This window comes from Brassica oleracea, chromosome C8, assembly GCF_000695525.1.
Source record: "Brassica oleracea var. oleracea cultivar TO1000 chromosome C8, BOL, whole genome shotgun sequence".
NCBI lineage: Eukaryota > Viridiplantae > Streptophyta > Magnoliopsida > Brassicales > Brassicaceae > Brassica > Brassica oleracea.
The window spans coordinates 30,090,632-30,111,786 of NC_027755.1; the positions used below are offsets into that span (position 1 = coordinate 30,090,632).

At 31.9% G+C, this 21,155-nt stretch overlaps 4 protein-coding genes across 7 annotated transcripts; 3 read left to right on the forward strand and 1 right to left on the reverse strand.

Annotated features, from left to right (window-relative positions):
- Positions 1-550: 550 nt before the first annotated feature.
- LOC106312288 (folylpolyglutamate synthase) lies at positions 551-3,847 on the forward strand. Of its 2 annotated transcripts, none has more exons than XM_013749751.1 (15): positions 551-660; positions 765-898; positions 967-1,032; positions 1,103-1,212; positions 1,299-1,359; positions 1,626-1,709; positions 1,784-1,840; positions 1,913-1,973; positions 2,051-2,097; positions 2,162-2,239; positions 2,651-2,797; positions 2,864-3,061; positions 3,131-3,209; positions 3,317-3,588; positions 3,681-3,847. In XM_013749751.1, the coding sequence occupies exons 1-15, from the start codon at positions 651-653 to the stop codon at positions 3,738-3,740; spliced, it is 1,464 nt and encodes a 487-aa protein (XP_013605205.1). In that variant the 5' UTR covers positions 551-650; the 3' UTR covers positions 3,741-3,847. The 2 variants fall into 2 exon arrangements, with proteins under 2 accessions (XP_013605205.1, XP_013605206.1); XM_013749752.1 differs by having other exon boundaries at positions 553-660; positions 768-898.
- Positions 3,848-4,449: 602 nt separating this feature from the next.
- On the forward strand, positions 4,450-6,734 carry LOC106312289 (mitochondrial substrate carrier family protein B; the record flags this gene model as incomplete). The annotated part of the gene is given in 7 exon segments (XM_013749753.1): positions 4,450-4,702; positions 4,837-5,013; positions 5,085-5,234; positions 5,308-5,409; positions 5,493-5,563; positions 5,644-5,711; positions 6,261-6,734. Coding segments are annotated over 7 exon segments (1,008 nt in total). The 3' UTR covers positions 6,503-6,734.
- Positions 6,735-13,770: 7,036 nt separating this feature from the next.
- LOC106310608 lies at positions 13,771-15,726 on the forward strand. 3 transcript variants are annotated; one of them, XM_013747834.1, is made up of 6 exons: positions 13,771-14,128; positions 14,264-14,327; positions 14,663-14,805; positions 14,932-14,992; positions 15,137-15,207; positions 15,454-15,726. In XM_013747834.1, exons 1-5 carry the CDS (start codon positions 13,982-13,984, stop codon positions 15,160-15,162), a joined length of 441 nt encoding a protein of 146 aa, XP_013603288.1. In that variant the 5' UTR covers positions 13,771-13,981; the 3' UTR covers positions 15,163-15,207; positions 15,454-15,726. The 3 variants fall into 3 exon arrangements, with proteins under 3 accessions (XP_013603288.1, XP_013603287.1, XP_013603289.1); XM_013747833.1 differs by having other exon boundaries at positions 13,773-14,128; positions 14,261-14,327; XM_013747835.1 differs by having other exon boundaries at positions 13,774-14,128; positions 14,261-14,327; positions 15,146-15,207.
- Positions 15,727-16,489: 763 nt separating this feature from the next.
- On the reverse strand, positions 16,490-19,399 carry LOC106308276 (rop guanine nucleotide exchange factor 6). Its single transcript, XM_013745426.1, has 7 exons — positions 18,933-19,399; positions 18,704-18,820; positions 18,471-18,625; positions 18,298-18,372; positions 17,690-17,968; positions 17,234-17,605; positions 16,490-16,941 (listed from the first exon to the last, which is right to left on the reverse strand). Exons 1-7 carry the CDS (start codon positions 19,231-19,233, stop codon positions 16,522-16,524), a joined length of 1,719 nt encoding a protein of 572 aa, XP_013600880.1. The 5' UTR covers positions 19,234-19,399; the 3' UTR covers positions 16,490-16,521.
- Positions 19,400-21,155: the final 1,756 nt, after the last annotated feature.

Consider the following 21,155-nt stretch of genomic DNA (forward strand, 5'->3'; position numbering starts at 1 on the left):
AAGAAACTATATGAGTAGAAATCATCATTTAATAGAAATTAATATTAAAAATAAACTAAAATATATTATCTATGATAATATCATTTAAATTTAATTACATATCCTATCAAATATAAAAAAATATTTTTCGGATTAATAAAATTAATTTATATGTTCACACCAATTTAATTATATATTTAATAGTTACTGAACTTTAATTATTTAATATATATTAATTATTTCATAATATGTAAAAATATTTAATACATAAAATAATTTATATATATAATGTTGATCCCGCGCAAGGCGCGGGTCTTAACCTAGTTAGCCATTATTTAACATTACTATCCGAACCAAACCAAAATAACCTAACTGAATTTTGTGAATACCCAAATGGTTTCTAATTTCTAGAACCGAAAAACTGAAACCAAAAGCGAACCAAAGACCGAATGGACCAAGCCTAATTGCAAACTATTGTGTAACTGGGGTCCACATTTGGTTCATATTTTAGTGGAAATGAATCCATTAAGGAATGGATAACGGTTTTGTTCGGTATATATGTATATGTAGAGATAAAAAAGCCAACACCTTTATCGCTTAGATTGAATTGAAAGTTGAGACCTCTCATTACCAACCCCAATAAGATCACAAATCGCTTTTGGATTCGTTCTATGGCAAGTGGTAAGTCATCTGTTTCGATATGTTCTGTAATAAGATTTTGCTTGAACGTTAGTTTTTCTTTCTTTATATATTCATCTGTGTTCTGTTTTACTTTCCTGAAAAAGAAGAAGATGAAGATGAATCATCAGCTCGTTACCAGAACGCATTGGATGCATTGTCGTCTCTAATCACAAAACGAAGCCTCTTTGTTAATAAAAACCAATCTCACCGGTTTCATCTCCTCTTCCATTATCTCAAGGTTCCAAAAATCACCTTCACTTTTAGTGTGTTATGAACTTCTTTGTAATGGTTTCATGAATCTCTTAGGCTCTTGAGCTTGAAGAAGCAGTCTCACAGTTGAAAATCATTCATGTGGCTGGAACTAAAGGAAAGGTAAAGGCTCATCAGTTCCTTGAGATTATATACAATGAACGTTAAAAGTTTAGTGTGTATTTGTTTGAAGGGATCAACATGCACATTTTCAGAATCTATTCTTCGTGGTTACGGTCTTCGAACTGGTTTATTCACATCTCCTCACTTAATCGATGTACGAGAGAGGTTCCGTCTGAACGGGTGAGTTTCTGAAAGCATACATAAACATCATCATGCTTTCATCTAAAGAAAATGTTCAAAACACACACAATTTGCTTTTGCTTCAGCATTGAGATAAGCCAGGAGAAGTTTGTGGACTACTTCTGGTGTTGCTTCCATAAACTCAAGGTGGTGCTTTTTAGAAACAGAACATTCATAAAGGCTTTAAGGGTTCTGTCTGTTTCTTTTATTTCGTTAATACCAGTGTTCAAGAAATAACTAGACGGTGGTTAGGTGCCTTATAGAGGACTAATGTTTAGGCAGACGCCTAGACCGATATTTTGAACGCTTAGACTAATTTGTTTAAAAAAATCGTTTCGTTTAGACCTGATGTCTAAGCGCGGCTATACCAATTTTAAGAACACTGGTTAATACCATGGCAAACTAAAGCGCAGGAGAAAAGCAGCAATGAGATCCCAATGCCTACTTACTTCTGCTTCCTTGCTTTGTTAGCTTTCAAGATTTTCTCAACAGAACAGGTTCTTCTGACAAAATCTCTTTTTCTAACTCATGTAGTTTAAGTCATATAATGTTTATTGATGTTTACACGCAGGTGGATGTTGTTATACTAGAAGTTGGCTTAGGTGGGAGATACGATGCGACTAACGTGGTAGGACAAAGCATTATTAAGATTCTATTCATTATGTTTTTCATCTCTAACAAAGCATTATGTTAATCATAGATTCAGAAGCCTGTTGTCTGTGGTATTACTTCTCTTGGTTATGATCATATGGAGATTCTTGGTTAGTCTTTTTTTCTCGCCATTGCTCTGGATACAATGCTTTTTTTCTCTCTCTTCTGATCAGTTATTTTTATTTAGGACACACACTTGCTGAAATCGCTGCAGAGAAAGCTGGTATCTTCAAGGTGCTGACAAGAAGTTCTGTATTCGAGTTTCAGTTTCATTCTTAATGATCTGTCTCTGTTGCAGAGTGGAGTTCCTGCTTTTACGGTGCCTCAACCTGATGAAGCAATGCGTGTACTTAATGAGAAAGCTTCAAAATTAGAGGTATAAGGGGCTATACAAAACAACCAAATCATTAGATATGTAAGGTTAGGCCTGGTATTTTGAACCGAACCGAAATTTCAGTTAGTTTGGTGAGAATTTCGATTCAATTTGGTACGTTTTCTGAAAACTTTGGTTTTCGGTTCTGTTTGGTTCGGCAATCGGTTACTTTGGCTTTTTTCTTAAGTAAAAAACTATCCAAACTATACCAAAACCCGAACCTAAGTAACCAAATTAACGGAATTTATCCAAAATTTTAACAAAATTAATCCAAAATAACCGAAATTAAAAACTTTCGTAGGATTTCCTAAAATTGAATACCAAACCAAACTTTATTTCAGATTAATTCGGTAAGACTTATGTTGAATCGAACCCGCAGGCCTATGTAAGGTTATTAATTAGTACTTGTTTCAGGTGAAGCTTCAAGTGGTGGAACCATTGGACTCTAGTCAAAGACTAGGGCTACAAGGAGAACATCAATTTCTAAACGCTAGTCTTGCGGTTGCGTTGTGCTCTACATTTCTTCAGAAGATTGGTATTGAGGACAAGAATGATGATACAGTACGTTGAAACAATGAATAAAACATTCTTGAGTAAGAGTGACTAACTATTACTTTTTGAATACAGAACGGTTTACCTGAAAGATTCATCTCTGGATTGTCAAATGCTTATTTGATGGGACGAGCTATGATTGTGCCTGATTCAGAACTACCTGAAGAGATTGTGTTTTACCTTGATGGAGCTCATAGTCCTGAAAGCATGGAAGCTTGCGCTACTTGGTTTTCACAACAGGTCAAAGAAAGAAACAAGAAAAGATCAGAGCAGGTAGAGTTTGTCTTCAATCTCAAAAATTTCTGGTTTGATCTAATAATGTTGGCATTACAATATATGCAGATACTCTTGTTCAATTGTATGTCTGTTCGTGATCCATGTTTGCTTCTTCCAAGATTAAGGACTAAATGCACTGATCAAGGTTTGTTTTATGTTATGAGATTAGGCTTTCACAAGAAACCTCTTAATAAGATGTTGTTTGATTTTCCTTAAAAAAAAATGATGTTGTTTAATTCAAATGATATGTAGGAGTTGAATTCAAGAAAGCAGTTTTCGTGCCAAACATGTCTGTATACAACCAAGTGGGATCTCGGTCAAAGATTGAGCAACGTGTTGATGACTCCATAACGTGGCAGTTCGGTCTTAAGAGGCTTTGGGATAATTTAGCACGTGGTGAAGCAAAAACTAAGTCAAGAAGTGATTCCAAAGAAGAAGAGAGGAGTTTGGTATTTTCTTCACTTCCTTTGGCCGTTGACTGGCTCAGGGACAGTGCTCGCCGGAGTCAACAAGTTCGTTTTCAGGTAAACAAAAAGGAAAACGTGTTAGGAATTATGCATTTTTCTCCTTGGTCTAATTGAGATTTTTATTGTGTATTTTTGTTGGTGTGTGTTAGGTGTTGGTGACTGGTTCGTTACATTTAGTGGGTGATCTCTTGCGATTAATTAAGAAATGAATGCGTAAACCTTTTTATTTATTTTTTCAACTTCATGATCTGTACTCTTTAAGAACACCACTGATTCTAATCAGAACAGGTCCTGAAATTTTGAAGGCCTTAAATGATTTAGTAAATATTTTAATAATTTAGAGGTTTTTAAAAAAAAAATTCTACAAATTTTGGGGTCTATATATATATAAAAAAAATTCAAAATTTTTGGAGATTTAAAGCGAATGTTTTATATTTGGTCCATGACCGGCTCTGATCCTAATTCTACGTTTAGAGGGAAAGGAAAACTCATAACCAAGAAAGATGTTTTCTATAAACAAGAAACACGTGCTGGTCTAGTAGGAGAGGTGACGATAAATATCTTCTTCTTACAACGTTTTCAAATTCGTACCACCTAACCGGCTTTCAGATCGAGTGGATGTGGAAAAGCAACTGTAAATCATTACAGAGCAACCATATTCCGACAAAAGGTAAAAAGTAAAAAAACAATTGAAGAAAGAGGTAACGATCACGTGGCGGCAAACCGCTCGTTGCATCAAAAAACGCAGTCGTTTTAATGTTGCCGTGAGGGTGGGTGTGGCGTTGGAAACAAGCGTACAAGCTGAGAGAAGTAACCGAATAGAAAGAAAAAGAAATTGGAGAAAAGAGGCATACAAAAAGAAGAGATTACAGACCAAAGCAAACACCATTTCAAACATCTCTAGACCGATTCTTCTTCATCAAAGTTTGAATCTTTTTCAAGTGGGTATTGTATAATCTCTCCGGCGGCGAAAATGGTGATGCGGACGGAAGCTAGGGTCAGTGTAAGCTCAGGTCAAAGCGTCGTCGGCAACAAAGCCTCCTCTCATCGTCTAACGCAAGATCAGAGATCTCACATCGAATCGGCTTCTCAGCTCTTAGCCGGAGGAATCGCCGGAGCTTTTAGCAAAACTTGCACCGCCCCTCTCTCTCGCCTCACCATCCTCTTCCAGGTTCGGAGAGGGGAACGATAAAAAAAAAAGAAGAAAAATCAAACCTTTCAATTTTTATCTTAATTAGCTGCACTGTTTGTGTGTGGACAGCTTCTTGATTAAGACACCGTGTTGTTGTTGTTGTGTGTTTTTAGGTACAAGGAATGCACACAAATGCAGCAGCTTTAAAAAAGCCGAGCATATTACACGAGGCTTCACGGATATTGAACGAAGAAGGGCTCAAGGCTTTCTGGAAAGGGAACCTTGTTACCATCGCTCATCGCCTTCCTTATTCTTCCGTCAATTTCTACACTTATGAACACTACAAGAAGGTCTGTAGAATTTGTATCTATCTATCTATCTACAAGTTTTATTCGGTGCTGATAGTTTTTTTCTTTTTCAGTTCCTGTATATGGTAACTGGGATGGAAAACCACAGGGAGAGTATAAGCTCAAACGTGTTTGTGCATTTTGTAGCCGGTGGTTTGGCTGGTATCACTGCTGCTTCTGCTACTTATCCTCTTGATCTCGTTAGAACTCGTCTTGCTGCTCAGGTTTGCAGTTTCTTCATCGCTGAAGCATTGTTGCATGCATTAGCTGTGTATTGACTCTTTGAATGGATGGCAGACAAAAGTAATCTACTATACCGGTATCTGGCATACGCTGCGCACTATCAGCACCGATGAAGGTATCTTGGGGCTCTACAAGGGACTTGGAACAACGCTTGTGGTATTTTCCCACAACAAAACAATGATGAACAAATGATCATAAACGTTATATCCTTCCTTAGATTTCGTTTTGGTTTGATACAGGGTGTTGGGCCTAGTATTGCCATTAGCTTTTCTGCGTATGAATCTTTGAGATCTTATTGGATGTCAAACAGGTAATAACTCCATCTCGAAGTTTCAGTTCTGCTTTTTTTAAACTATGATGTCTCCTAATATTTTTGTTTTTCCCTTTAAGGCCTCATGATTCTCCTGTAGTGGTCAGTCTAGCTTGTGGAAGTCTTTCAGGCATAGCATCTTCAACAGGTGAGTTGTTTCTGCTATTCTTTGACCTTTTTTATCTCTCTTGGTCGCCATGGGGACTTGATTGTAACTTATCTATCTATGCCTTTCTCTTAAATGCTAATTATATTAACAGTAGCATCAGTTTCATCACATCAATTGTCTCAACTCAGTATTCTATGGTTTCTATGTTGTTGATGCATAATAGGTGGACATGGTTAACTTCTACCGTGGCCACATAATGAAAAACTATTGTCTGCTTCTCGTATGAATGCTTCTGTCACTAGCATATTGATATGATCAACTATGACCTTCTCTAGAACTCGTCAAGCATTCTAGTGTTTTTTAGTGTGAGGAGTTTACTTCTTTGGGCATGCTTCTCGTTTAGTCTCACAGTTGCTTGATCAAACACAACTGATCTCACTTCTGTTACAGATTGTTCAGTTTACTACAGATTTTGTGTGTTTATCCTAATGAGACTGCCTCATGTTGCATTCATAAGCAGTAGTAGAAACTTCATAGAATCAATGCATATGTGATATAACGTGTTGTGTTTCTGAACCAAAACCGCAGCTACGTTTCCATTGGATCTGGTGAGGAGAAGGAAGCAGCTAGAAGGCATTGGTGGGAGAGCGGTTGTGTACAAGACGGGTTTGTTCGGGACATTGAAGCGTATTATCAAGACAGAAGGAGTGAGAGGTTTGTACAGAGGGATTCTTCCGGAGTACTACAAAGTGGTTCCTGGTGTTGGGATTTGCTTCATGACATACGAGACGCTCAAGCTTTACTTCATGGATCTTTCCTCAAAGCTCTAGGCAGGTTTTTATGTTGTAGAATTCTTAGGTCTATTTTTGGTGAAAAGTCAAAACTGTAAAAGCAGAGGATGGAGGATAATATACGAAACTATAGTAGAAAATTTATATGTATTTTTGGTTATATCCAGTGAGTTCTTTTTAACATGTTACAGTCCTAGTTAATAGTCCATGTCATCAACAAACACAGTGCTTTTTGTTGAACTTTTTGCAAAGGATATGATGTTTTTTTTTTACCAGAAGGGATAAAGTATATGATATGAGTTGTTTGATCTTTGTTCGTAGTATCTCAATGGAATTTGATTGATTGATGAAATGAAAGTATGATGCAAATGATCCACAACTGATGAACATGAAAATTTCCTCTGCTCAGAGGCTATTAGTTAGATCCATTGATCTGAACTAATAAAACGAAATTGAAAACCATTTGCCAAAAACGTTCAAAAATGTTAACTTGCTGTGAGACAAGACAAGAGTTGTAACTAGGAGTTATGTTGGGTTCCACACAAAGGCAGAAACCCTCCAAAAATAAGCGTATCCCACTTAAGAATGGAGAACACACGGTATTCTTTAGTAAAAGGCGAAAGAATAGTTCGCTTTGTGTTCACCACATTGCTGCGTGAGTGTTCTACGAAAGCTTGCTCCTCTATTTATATCAAGATTTACAGTACCAAACTTTCTCTCCTCTCCGATGTGGGTGCTCTTAAGCGTCATTACTAATTTCCTCACTGATAACAGCCCGTTAGTAATCTCCTTACTGATAAGGGCCCGTCACTAGTTTCCTTATCGATAACAGCCCATTCACCAGATGCATGGAGGAGCTAAGATTGGATTACTGTAATTTAAAGTAATTATCCAGAATTGATCAAAAGAATAGCATCCAATAGTTGAGTAACGTGTAAGAAAATGAATGTAATGTCAACCAAGATTTTTTTTTTTTAATAAAACAACCAAGATCACTGATTCGTATTGGCAGTTTGGTCCCAACTTTCGAACTATAGGAGCAGAGAGAATATATGTTCAGCTATGCCTTTTTGATTTCTTATATACGAGAAATGTGGCTATGCTTCTTTCTTTAGCATTCTCCATGTCAATATATAGTTATGGTCTCCTTTTTATGAACAAGTCATCTTGTTATACAGTTGCAGTATTTGTATTCAGGATGTAGTTAGCAATACTAAAAAAGAAACATATAATATTAAAAAAAGAATCATTATAACATTTAAACTATGACACGTGTCATCATGAGAATCAATTTCAAAATCCTTAGAAAAATAAATTGGTCCATCTAAACATATAATATGATTTTCATTAAACTAATCATATAATTAATTATTAATATAAAAATATTATTTATAATTTCTTTAAATAGAACAAACGTAATTAATCAAAATATATATGATAATTAATGATTTCAAATAATAAATATTTGATAATAATTTATACATCCTCGATCATTTTTGTTTTATATTAATATTATTAAAATAAATTAGACAATCAAATTAACCAAATAATAAAAATTTTGATTTTTCCTATATATGTTATATTTTGAATTTTTAAAAACAAATATAAATTAGTAAACTTTTAAAAAATCTTACTTTGAAAATTTGTGATCAATGATTTAATTTCTATATATAAAAAGATACAAACGTTCATAAAATTATATGAGTAAGATGTCTTATTTAATAAATATTAGATTAAATATATATATAATCCCTATATATTAAAAGAGAAACATTACAACATTTGAACCATGACACACGTCATCACGAGAATCAGTTTCAAAATATTTAAAAAAATAAGTTGGTCCATCTAAACATATAGTGTACTTTTCATTAACCTAAACATATAATTAATTATTAACATAAATATATTCTTCATTATTTCCTTAAATCGAACATATGGAATTACCTAATCTAATCAAAATATATATGATAATTAATGATTTTAAATAATAAAGATTTGATAATAATTTATACATCCTCTATATTTTGTTATATTATTATGATTTAAATAAATTAGACAATAAATTAACCAAATAATAAAATTTGATTTTTCTATATATATTATATTTTGAATTTTTAAAAACGAATATAAATTAATAAACTTTAAAAAAATCTCACTTTGAAAATTTGTGATCAATGGTTTAATTTTTATTTATAACAAGATAGAAATATTCATAAAATTATAACAAGATATATATATATATATGTTTATTTATATTAATATCGTTTAAATTAAATTATATATTATATAAAATGTATAAATATTTAAATTTCAAAATTTTTATTGAACAAATACTAAGAATTTAATATTTTATTGAATTTGTAAAAATGATTATAAATTAGTAAAAAATATTAAAAGTTTCATATTAAAAATTTTGTTATCAATGTTTCAGTTTTTTGTTATAAAAATACAAATGATCATAAAACCATGTGAATAGAAACTTTTTATTTAATAAATAGTCATATTAATAAAATATACAATACATTGATGTTGATATCAATTTAATTTTAATTTTAAACAATATAAAAGATAAAAATTATTATTTTGATTTACTTACCATAAAATAATTTTAAACAACGATGATTATTTTGATTTATATGTCCACACCAATTTAGTTTTATATATAATAGTCACTGACCTCTTACTATTTTAATATAAGTATAAAAACACAAATAAATAATAATACATAAAATAGTATCTATATACAACATTCATTCCGCGCAAGACACATTTCTTAATCTAGTAATTATATACTAGGTGTCTTCCTGCACCATGTGCAGTTAAAATATTTATTAACAAATAAATATAAATTATATTTTAAAATAAAATTTTGTTTATATTGTAAATTTTCTTTTTCGTATCAATATTTTAATATAAATTTGATTTAATTAAACATAAAAATTATATTTAAGACTATGCATGTATATATTTGAAATTAAATATATTAAATAAATTTGTAAAAGTTGCATAATTACCAAAAATTAAAATTAAACAATATTTACAAAATTTGTAGACATATAAGAAAATAATGATTTTACAATTAAATTTTTATAGTTTTCTAAAAAAAATTGTATACATTTTTGAAAATTTTAACAATAAAATTGTTTAATTAAAAAACATATAATTAAATTATATTTTGAAATTTATAATGCCACATTTGAATATATATATTTTAATGATGATTTATGAGTTATTCTCATATTCGAAAAAATTTTCCAAAAATATAAATTGACATTAAATGTAATATATGAGTTATTACCATATTTTAAAAAGTTTACCAAAAATATAAATTAACATTAAATTCAATTGTCCATGTCATATTAAGTTATAAAACATGTCATCAATTTCAGTAGCCATGTCATATTTGTTTTGTGAAATTGATTGTAGAAAGTACATGTGATAAAATCACTTCGCATATATAGTCTAGGAAATTGTGGAACCACGCATAATAATCGGGCTGGGCCATGTTTACTTCAGCATAACAATCGCACCACTGCATGAACTAAATATAAACATCGTATTGTGGACGTAACCACCATTTTTTTTTTCTCCTGTCTATACTTAGAGGTTTTTGTCATCTTCTTTTTGGTACCTAGTTACAGTAGAACCTCTATAAATTAATACTCGATAAATAATATATTACAAATTATGTTTTTCCAACACTTTTCAAAAAATTTGTTTGGTTTTGGTACATATTAGATTTAATATTGGTTTTCGGATATAATATTTTAAGAACCGTTCGAGTATATAGGCTAGATCTATAGAGTACGAGACTTTGATTTTAGGGTTGATTCCGAGTTGAGTTTTTTAGATATGAATATTATTGACTAATTATGTTAAGTAACTAATAAAAAAATATAATATATTGCACACTTTAGGAATAAAGTTTAAAAATAATTTCTGAAATTCATATGGCATAAGTGTATAATTATGTAACTTGTCATATTTAATATAATTACCAAAAATTATATTAAATTAAACTAATATTAGAAATTCTCACAAATACCATTTTCATAGTACCACTTTTCATGTTTACACTAACCATTTTTACCTTCACTTTTAATGAAAGGTAAAAGACACTTATGAGGGGTGTGATTTTTGGAATGTGAAATTTAGGATTCTAACAAATATATAAATAAATACTTAAAAAAATATATATTTTTTTAAAAAATAGTTTCAAACGTAATTTTCGATTTTCAAAAAGAAATTTTGAAAAAAATTCAAAAAAAAAATTATAAAAAAGTTTGAATTTGAAAAATTATAATTCGAAAACATATATTTTTTAATAATGATTTATCATATATATAGAAAACAAGGATATAAGAGTCTTTTGCCACTTAATGAAGAATGTATTTTTGAAAATGTCTCTTTAATGGTAGTAAATATGAAAAGTGGTACCATGAAATTCTCCTAATATAATTACAAAAAATAACACAAATATAAAAATTAAATTTCTCAAAAAAATTAAAAAAAAATATATACCTGCCTTTTCAAGGGCGAGTCAGAATCTAGTATCGTGTTTAAAATGCTACTCCCTCCGTTTCATATTGTAAATAGTTTTAGGAAAATTTTTTTGTTTCAAAATGTAAGTAGTTTTCGTATTTCTACGTAATTTTTACATTTATTGAATACAGTGTAACCAATCAAATTAAATAGACTTATTTTTTATTGGTTAAATTATATCTAACATATTTATTATAAAATACTTTTTAAAAACATAATAATTTTCTTAATCTTCGTGCTTTTAGCCAAAACTACGTATATTATGAAACAGAGGGAGTATATTATAAACTTTAGAGCATTTTCAAAAAAACTATCTATTTTAGAGTTTTCAAAACTCTATATTTGAAGTTTCAAGGTGTTCTTCTCCAAAAGAAAAACTTCAAATTTAACTTCAAAATCATTTGTAGTTTACACTATGGTTTTTATATTTGTCTTAATTAATATAAATCCATAAAACTTTTATAAATAATAAGCACATATAAAAAAATACTAAAGTAATATTAATTAATAAAATCTTACACTAAACTATAAAATTATAAATAAAAATAGATAATTAAATATTAAACTACAAGCAAAATACCACATTATTCCATAAAATTATTTATGTAATGCTTCATCTTCGGTTACACAAAATTTGTTTGGACAATATTTTAGAGATTTTGGAGGTTCCAGAGCAAATTTACTAGACTATTAAAATTCTTGCAATATATAAATTTGTGTAATAATTATATCTTCATGTATTTTCTTAAAATATTTTTATTAAGTTTCTTTTGTAATATTCTTGTTGTCTAATTCTAGTTTTAAAATACTATAAATCTTATTTAAAAAAATTCATTTAATTTTATGTGTAAAATTTGTATTTGTAAAAACAAAATTAAAATATTTATGATATACAAAAGTTTTAAGGATTAAAAAAATAAATTAAAAATAATTAATAATCATAAATCTGATGTTTAATTAATTATAAGGACCAAAATGCAAATAAAAAGAAAAAACTTCAAAAGTACGAAGTTTCACTATTTAAAACTCCAAATTTGAAGTTTCTTTTTGGAGAGCAAAAAGCTTTATATTTGAAGTTATATAGTTTCTTTTGAAGATTCTCTTGAACTGATAAAAATTCTTCCTAAACCTTATGGTATTTTGAATTTTTTGTTTTTGCATGGTAATCTTTTTTTTTTGCTAAAATTTGCATGGTAATCTTATAAAATAAAACTCTAGATGTGGTATTTTAAAAAATGCTCTTGTGTCTATCTATGTATATGATAGCTATATATATATATATATATATCGAATACAATATTTGGTATCCTTTTTGTGTTGTGTTGATTCCAAGTTCCTTTTGTTTTGTATTATTGATATGTATCACAAGTTGCAAATTGCGAAGACAACAATAGAGTCAGCCCTTTGTTATTGATGAATCTTACATCACTTTAGCGAATCTAACTTGACCTTGATCTGGTCCTTTATATACTTATATTCCCCATCATATATACAGTTTTATTTTATTTTGCGCTCATCAGACTATAGCATTGATCAGTAACATTAGATTGATATACAATGTCGACCTCCCCCCCCCCCTCTTTTTAAACCTCCATATAAACATCATTTTTGTCGTTGTTTCTTCAGTGTTTTGTTGTTTATAAACTAAACACGTCAAAATTTTATTTTGTTTTACATCAATGATCCTACTTATATATGTCAGTCTCTTAACAATGATTTTCAGCTGATACGACTTAAGAATTATATTGAAACATGAGACATGCATGGTGTCTACGAACGTGAGAAAACACGTACTGCCTAAATATAACGAACGTGACAAAAACAGAATAGACAACACATACATAACATTTAAATTATGATTTTTAAAAGTATAATCTCATTTTTGAACACAAAAAGTATAATCTCATATATGCAATATTCTGTTCTGATGGAACTATACCGAACTAAACATAACAAACTTCACAACGAGCAAAAGGTTATTCTCTACAATGTTCTAGGACGAAAAGTCATTTGCAAATACTTTGGAAAACAAATTGCATATTATCTGCCTCGAAAATATTCATTGACTTTAGTGTGGGCACGCAATATGTCCCTCACGGGAATGATTTCGAGGATTCTACTTCAATTGATACGATTACCACTTTTGGCAGCGTACGTCCCGCGTAACCTTTTGGAGAGTATTCTCACTATTTTAGAAAAAAATCATAACTAGACACAAAACTAGTCCAACTTAACAGAGAGATAATTATATTCCCTCTTTGATGCCTGACTAGATCGAAAAGGCCCATCAAACAAGCAATGAATTCCACAAGCAGTTAGGCTAAGTTCGAAGTCAAAACGTACCTCGACAACCACACATAGTGTGGGTTCAACAGTATGACACTATCGGCATAGAGAGTTATTCTTGAGGTATAACCTCATAGAAAATGCATCACACACATTGATATTGAATACAAACCACTTTCTAACCAAGTCATAACTAAATAAAATATTGACATTCAACTATAAATTTTACAAAAGCTAATATACACATATTTTTAAAATTGTAAAACAAATTTGTTAATTTTTAAAATAAAGTTATCTTTAGCTCCCAAAGTTTTAAAACGGATCCTGTTTCGAATCACATACTTTAATATTACGAGATTTCCGATCTACTACGTGTCTTTTTATTCTCGATTTAAAATTTAGTAAACTATAAATTTCAACTTATATAAAAGACAGATCACAGATGTAGTCAAAGTTTTCAACTATAAATATGAAGACACGACTGTTAATAAGAGTCGCATAAAACAACTGTGAAATCTTCACGTGTCTTCTCTTATGTTTCATCACATGTTCTCTCCTTTCTTCGCCTCTCTCACAAAATTTAATCCTTTTTCTTTTTGGCATTCCTAGGCCCCTTTCGTAATCCATATTCCGAAAACAAACCCTTTAAATTTTGCATACATACATATCCATCTACACAACTTTAGCATGGACAAGAAGAAGATTGTTGCTGCTCCATCTTCCTCCTCTTCATCTTCTTCGTCCTTTGATCATATATTTGGTCCAAGAGTCTCTTCTTCGCCTTCTTCATCAACCACTGGATTGTTCAGTTCCATCTTCCCACGACCCTCTGAGGTACTTATTCATTTCAGGCATACATGAATCATTCTGAACTTTATGCATGTTACATATTTTTACGGGCTCTAGATTAATATACAAAATCATGCTGATCTACTCTCTAATTAAATTTCTTTTGCTGTGGACTAGAAGGGGATGTGGGGGAGGCAAATGGACTTTGCAAGTCAAGGTGGACATGCGAAGTATCAATCTCCAAGTAATTTATCATTTCATGATTTTTTTTTTGGTAAAATATAATTACAACTAGCTAGGTTAGGTTCCTTTTTAGCTTTTTAAATTTCAAATCAAGGTTGTGTTCTCTATTACAATAATAGTTGGTTACTGTAAGCGATTCAAATAGTAAAAATATTCAACTTATACACAGTTAAAATATTATTTTAAGTATTTGTGATATATAGAATCATCTTGTTTTTGGAAAAACCTTAATGAGACAAGAGTCTATTACATATTTGACTAATTCTATTGACAGCCTAAGCTTAGCTTTTTCCCTCATACCGAAAACTTTAATACGGTTGCGGTATTAACATGTAGGTGAACGAGGAGAAAGAAGCAACAAAAAGGATAAAAAGAGTTACCATAATGAGGAAACAGAACCACCATGCAACTTGAGCTCATCCATTTACTATGGAGGCCAAGAGAACTATTCCTCTACAACGACTACCACCAAAGATACTGTAAGTCGTATTAACATTTACCTCACCTGCGTGAATGACAAAACTTATACGCTTTACATGTGTACTCTCTATACGTATTAATTTCAAGATTTTGCTTTTCTCCTTTTTATTTAACTAATTATGCAGTACAAGAAAGATGGAGATGAAGGCGATTCCAAAAGCGCATCAAGAGGAAACTGGTGGGAAGGTATCGTTTCATTCTATCCATATCTAAAGATTTAGATAATAATTTTTTTTTGGTAATCGATTATATAATAATTACTGACAAGGTTCGTTTTACATTCTCTTGCACAATTTATCAGTTTTATTTATGAAAAATAATTTATCTTGGTGCATGCAGGGTCGCTTTATTACTAACATGCACTGCATGTCATGCAATCCTGATTTCGAGCAACTGCTAAGGTACCCATATACTATATACTAAATGAAATAGATGCGCCAAAAGCATTACGTAAGAATGTAAGATCTTATGCTTTTCGTAATTTCTTTACCTAATAATAAAAAAAGAAAATCCAAATATAGTGGATACAAATATCAGCTTGTCAAATAACCCGATGTTTTTTGGGGGTAAAATGTTAAGTTAATAAATAACCCGATGTTTATACGTACTGATATATCTATGATCCAATCTTTGTTACCATTTTGCAGGGGATTAAGAGACATCATGGTCTATCTTAATATGAAATGTAATAACAAGTAAAAAGCATATAGAAACTATATACAACTCTGTTACAAAAAAACTATATATAACTACAAAATTAAAGAGTGTAGTATATATATATTGTAAAAAGAAGAGTGGCTTGTTCTTGACGTGTTGCTTTGTTTTGTTTACGGAAACCACAGGACTAAGACAAGCCTCTTTCTGATATATATATATAATAAATGGTTGTAATATTGTCTATGTGATGTGATGCTTTATGAATAATTAATTGTAATAGTACTTTATGTTTATATGGTAATGAATAAGCATATACATATTACCAGTATAAACAAGCACATGATCAATATATTTCTTGAAAAGGTCTGATAATCATTGTTTTGTTCTCCCTCCTATCCAATGTGTGATATTGTCCATACATATACACATATTCTCATCAAAGTTTGAGTGGTAATGTTTGGGCATAATTAATAATGTTTGGGCAAAGATATCATAGATATAGTTGCGTCTTTAGCGAGAAGAGCAACTGAAGATACTCAACAAGTTCCTTCTTGAAGTTTCTGATGTTCTCGCTAGACCATTGTTTCCTTTTCAATTTCAACATCCTACAAGGGTGTGTCATCCTAAAAGGAATATTAGAGTCGGACTAACTTAATATCGTAGGGGTGAGAGAGCTAAGTTAATGAGACAAGTATGAAGCTCCTCTGTTTTTGTATTTTGTTTCACTTATATATATCCGAAAGTATATGCCACACTAGACTTGATCCAGTGGCTGAGAAGCAACAACTACAGAATAAACATGACAACAACATAAAGTGCATGTAGATCAAATATATCGTCATACAGACATACATGCGAATTGCTTTTTATATAGAAACAAAATAATAAAATATGTTAAATTCAATAACATAACATAATAAAATAAAAACTCAGATTCTTCAGATTCAACCCCCGGAGATAACATACAAGCGAATTGCTTTTTATATAGAAACAAAATAATAAAATATGTTAAATTCAATAACATAACATAATAAAATAAAAACTCAGATTCTTCAGATTCAACCCCGGAGATAGTTAGCCAACGCTTTCTTTGGACCAAATCCACAACGTTCTCTAATGTTCCTCCTAGAGAGAAACGGAGCTCTTTCTCCTCCTCCTCCACTGATGGGGCTTATCAATGGCATTGGTGAGTAAGTTGGAGTCGATGCAGAGAATGATGGAGTTCTGTAAGGAGTTGATGTGCCTGAGAATGACACAGAGAACAAAGATGGAACCGAAAGTCTCTTCCTTAATGAACCTGCTGACCTACTTGATGCATCTTCTTTAGACAACAACCTCAACTTGTCTGAACAAGAATCATCATGATCTTCTTTGCTGATGTCATCCATGTACAACACTTCCTCTATGCGTACACCAATACTATAAGCTAAACTCTCTAGTACCCTTGAGTAGCTCTCAAGTATAGACTTTCCTACATCCTGCAAAAAAGTTCAAGGTTTAAAACTTACTATTGTTATGTTTTGAAGTATAGCTCTCAAATATTATTTATATTTATATCAACTTTGTATACGTTAAATATTAATTTATGTTATATTGGAACCATATATTTGCATAGGTTTTTCAAAAAAATATTATCTTATTACTTAATCTAATTGTGTCATATTTTACACTATCTCAACACAAAACGAATGAGATTTAATAATTTATCGTATTTATTAATTTACTAATATTAATTTATCGAGTTTTTACTATATGATATGAAAAACAAACCTTGTTGAACTGGATCTTGCTTGTGTCCAAAGCTGTTTGTCTAAGTCCAGGGAAACGTTGCTTGAGGCTGATCAATAAGCTTTCAGCTCTAACTGCAAATATCTGCCTCTTGTCACCATCGTTTTGATTCATCATCATCTCCCTCACTATCATCCCCCAAGTGGGTTTTGCACCCGTGGATCGATACAGTGAAATCAAATGCCTTGAATGAGCTCTTCTCCTCCAGATATACATTGATGCTTCTACTCGATTCGCCATCTCCACAACCGCATGCTCAGATGAAAGATCTATTGACTCAAGCAAGTAATCCGCTGAGAAGTTATCTGATGTGATGTTTCTATAAAGAAAATCACCAAGACATGATCTCCCGTTCTGCAGACAAAACAATGTGATTCATTTCAGACACAACTTTAGAAACTTGCCTATGAGATTTTAAAAGTTGATTATTATTAATACCTTTGGAAGAGCTTCAAGGTATGCTTGTGGAACTTCCATGTCAGCTAAAGCAATGCTGTTGATTGACATACAAGCTTTTAAGATTTGGTTAGTGAAATCTCGAGTGTGGTCTAGCTTCTTCCTGGTTTGCTCGGAGAGTCCATCTGATGGTACACGTGGCAGAGGGAGCCACCATTTGTCTCCATCTTCACGGAAAGAGTTGGACCTTGCGGATTCAGAAGCTACAACTCCTTGATCAACGTACCAGAACTCTGTTCCATCAAAGCTATCTAATATCTCCTAAAGACATCAAAGAAGAAAACTCTTTTAAGCTGAAGTTTCAAATTATTATTAGGCCATGTTCAAAATAATATTAACTGTATATCTAAAGATGCAATGAAATAGTTTTAAAAGTTAATAATTCTATATATGTTAAAACACTTTTTAAAAAATTATAAGCTCTAAATTTAGCAGTATATCTAAAAATTTAAAGTTTAGACCATAATACATATATATATATATATTTATTTTGTTAAAATTCTTATTTTTATTTTAGATTCAGGCCCTGTTAGACCGCACCATTGCACATACTATTAGATGCACAAGGAGAAAGAGATGAGGTTTCTTACAATAAGCATATTGTCTAGCTTCCTTAGAGCGGGGAGACAAGTAGATAGATCTGATCTTGGTCTGCAGTTCATCACCTTAAACCCACCAAATGAAGAAACAGAACACACTTGCTCAGTTACAACTATCCACAACCTTAACCCAACAGACATGGACTTATTCTTACAGAACATACCTCAATCTTGCTTCCATTGGGGATGTTTTGAAAGGAAGGCACCAATTCAACAATGTGATCACTAACAGAGAGAAGAACTTCGACTTCTCTTCTCCACATTGTTTTCTTCTCACTAGGTAATGGCTCTAGCCTCCATTGTTGCCCCAGAATCGCAGCTTTGTATTGAAAGTTAAAAAAGTCAGAATCATGTTAATAATAATCATATAAAACTTCAAAGCTTCAAAGTTAAGTACCGTAGAGATTGGTAATAGCGTTTGAGATGGCTAAAGCAGGACAAACTCCTTCACCAGATCCTGACATGTCTTCACCAAGCAGAAGCTTCGCCATCCTCTCTTTCAACAACTCAACTTCTACAAAATTCAAAAAATGTCAAAACTCTGTCGTTTTATGAAACAGAGTGAAACAGAGTGAAACAGAGTGAAACAGAGTGAAACAGAGAGATTGATTTTAAATCTAACGAACCAGAAGTCTCGGTTCCGATTCTCTTGAACCCAAAGGTGTCGACTTTGGTCGGAGTTTTCTTCGTCATCTTCTTCCCTGAACTCTTCCTCCACGAGCCTTGCCCTAACGGCCATCCAAGGAGCTGCGATTTCGTCGGAGGAGAAGACTGCGAAGATACAGATCTCCCGGAGCTCGATCCAGCACCGCAGCTAGAGCTGCTAAGGCTCGAATCAGTTGTTGACTCGGTCACTGAGTCAGCAACGATTCGTTTGCTCTCACCGTATCGTTTAGATCCTTCAGACCCAATACAGCTACTCTCCATTTTTTGCTAACAAAGATCGAAACTTTTTTAGAAACCCAGAAAATGTATAAGGAAGGAGAGAGATCAAACTAGTAGTTATTGTTGTGGTCCATCGAGATCTATGGTTATTACAATTGTTTCTGTTGTTTTTTTTGTTCTGTCTTATTAATATGTTTTTGAATTTTGCAAAGAGGGTGGTCACACTCACATGCAAATCTCAACGTCTCTCTGCTGAGTTTTTATAATTTTATTTTTTTAACTTTTTTATTTGTGTGTGTCTTCAAAGTAGCCGTTATACTGCCACGTCAGATTTCAGACAAAGGGGGTTCGGTTCCGTGAGCTTCCCGCAGTCTCAAGTCCAAAAATAATAACCTAACCAAGAACCCTTTCGAATCTCTACCATTTTATTGGTTTTGAGTTAATTAATTACTTTATAGGAATGTTTCCGTTAACAATTCTTGGTTACTTAGCTTTAATTTGGATTGTAATTTAAATATTATAAATATTTTTTGGATTGAAATTTAAATATTTATAAATAAGATTATACATGTCTTTGGACTTCGATTTTTTTGGAAGGGATGCTTCAAAATTTTCTTGATAGATCTATTGGTTTAAATGGTTTTATGAAGTGTAAAAATTAATTAAGATGTTAAGTTCAATGATTGGATAAGAACTTGTCAATGTTAATCCATGTAACCAGGCCCGGCCCGACCCATGGCACAAGCAGAGTAAGCGACCACTTAGGCTCAAAAAATTTGTTGTCTTTCTTTGGTTTAGATTTTTTTTAATAGAATATTCAATTTTTTTTTTAAAAAAAATGGCACATTTTGTAAATTAAAGTAGAGCTTTACCGGGTATGGGTGGTCAACTTAGTGTTGATGGTTAGTGTTAATCCATGGAGTTATGAGTTATCTTTTTTGTACGTGAAGATTTGTTTTCGTTTTAATGAATAGTAAAATGAAAGTTTGTGTGTTTAATCTTACAAAAAAAAATTGTGTGTTTAAGTTATTTTGGAGCTCATTGTTAAGATATGTCCTTAGTTCAGGAAGCCCTAGCCGCCTCGTTCAACTTTTCAGATCTTCCACCTTCCTCGGTGGTTTGGCTTTGCCACCGCCCGAGAGAGGATCTTTGTCCTCTTTCCTCGTTGTTCTTAAGGCATTTCTTGTTTATCTATTATCTATGAAAGGTCTCGCTTTGCACTACAAGAAAACATATTTTTTACTAGGACAGTATTCGTTGTAAATTCGTCGTAAACAGGGTGTTACGACGAATTAACGTCGAAAGACGTTTCGTTGTTAAACGTCCGTCGTAACGGAGGTTTCGTTGTAAACGACTCGTTACGTTTACGACGAAATATATTCCTCGTAAAGCGCAGGGAAAGGATTCGTCGTAAACGACACGTAAATATTCGTCGTAAAGCCCACGTAATTATTTCGATGTAAAGCACACGTAAATACTTTCGTTGTAAATCACTCGTAAACATTTCGATGTAAAACCCTCGTAAATATTTCGATGTTAATCACTCGTAAACATTCGATGTAAACTCCATGTAATGTTTACGAGGAGTTTACATCGTTTCTTATTATATTATTATTAATTAGTATATAATAGATTTTAATTTATATTTAATATTCAGAATTTAAAATAATTTAAATTTTAAAACGAAATATGAAATTGGAAAAACATATTTTAAAAATTCATACAATAATATTTAAATTCATAATACAAACAGAAAAATAAAAAAAACTACATATTCTCGAAGTAGTTGGTGGAGTTGCTCGGCTGTTGACGGGTTGGGTCGGACTCTTGGGGATCTCGTGGTGGCATTCCAAGAGCGGCTCGTCTCTCACTCAACATTCTCTGCATAACCGGGTTTCCCACGGCCATCACGTCTAGCAAATCCTCAAGAGAGTCTAAACGAACCTGCTGGCTATCCATTCGAG

Excerpts from the sequence above, each read along its gene's own strand:
- LOC106312288 (XM_013749751.1), top strand. Across the intron at positions 1,841-1,912 it reads GATACGATGCGACTAACGTG|ATTCAGAAGCCTGTTGTCTG; the intron begins GTAGGACAAAGC and ends TGTTAATCATAG. Across the intron at positions 3,062-3,130 it reads ACAAGAAAAGATCAGAGCAG|ATACTCTTGTTCAATTGTAT; the intron begins GTAGAGTTTGTC and ends CAATATATGCAG.
- LOC106310608 (XM_013747833.1), top strand. The coding sequence starts at position 13,982 with ATGGACAAGAAGAAGATTGTTGCTGCTCCATCTTCCTCCTCTTCATCT. Across the intron at positions 14,328-14,662 it reads TGCGAAGTATCAATCTCCAA|GTGAACGAGGAGAAAGAAGC; the intron begins GTAATTTATCAT and ends ATTAACATGTAG. Across the intron at positions 14,993-15,136 it reads AAGAGGAAACTGGTGGGAAG|TGCATGCAGGGTCGCTTTAT; the intron begins GTATCGTTTCAT and ends AATTTATCTTGG.
- LOC106308276 (XM_013745426.1), bottom strand. The coding sequence starts at position 19,233 with ATGGAGAGTAGCTGTATTGGGTCTGAAGGATCTAAACGATACGGTGAG. Across the intron at positions 17,969-18,297 it reads AGCTAGACAATATGCTTATT|GAGATATTAGATAGCTTTGA; the intron begins GTAAGAAACCTC and ends TGATGTCTTTAG. Across the intron at positions 17,606-17,689 it reads ACCTTGAAGCTCTTCCAAAG|AACGGGAGATCATGTCTTGG; the intron begins GTATTAATAATA and ends TTTTGTCTGCAG.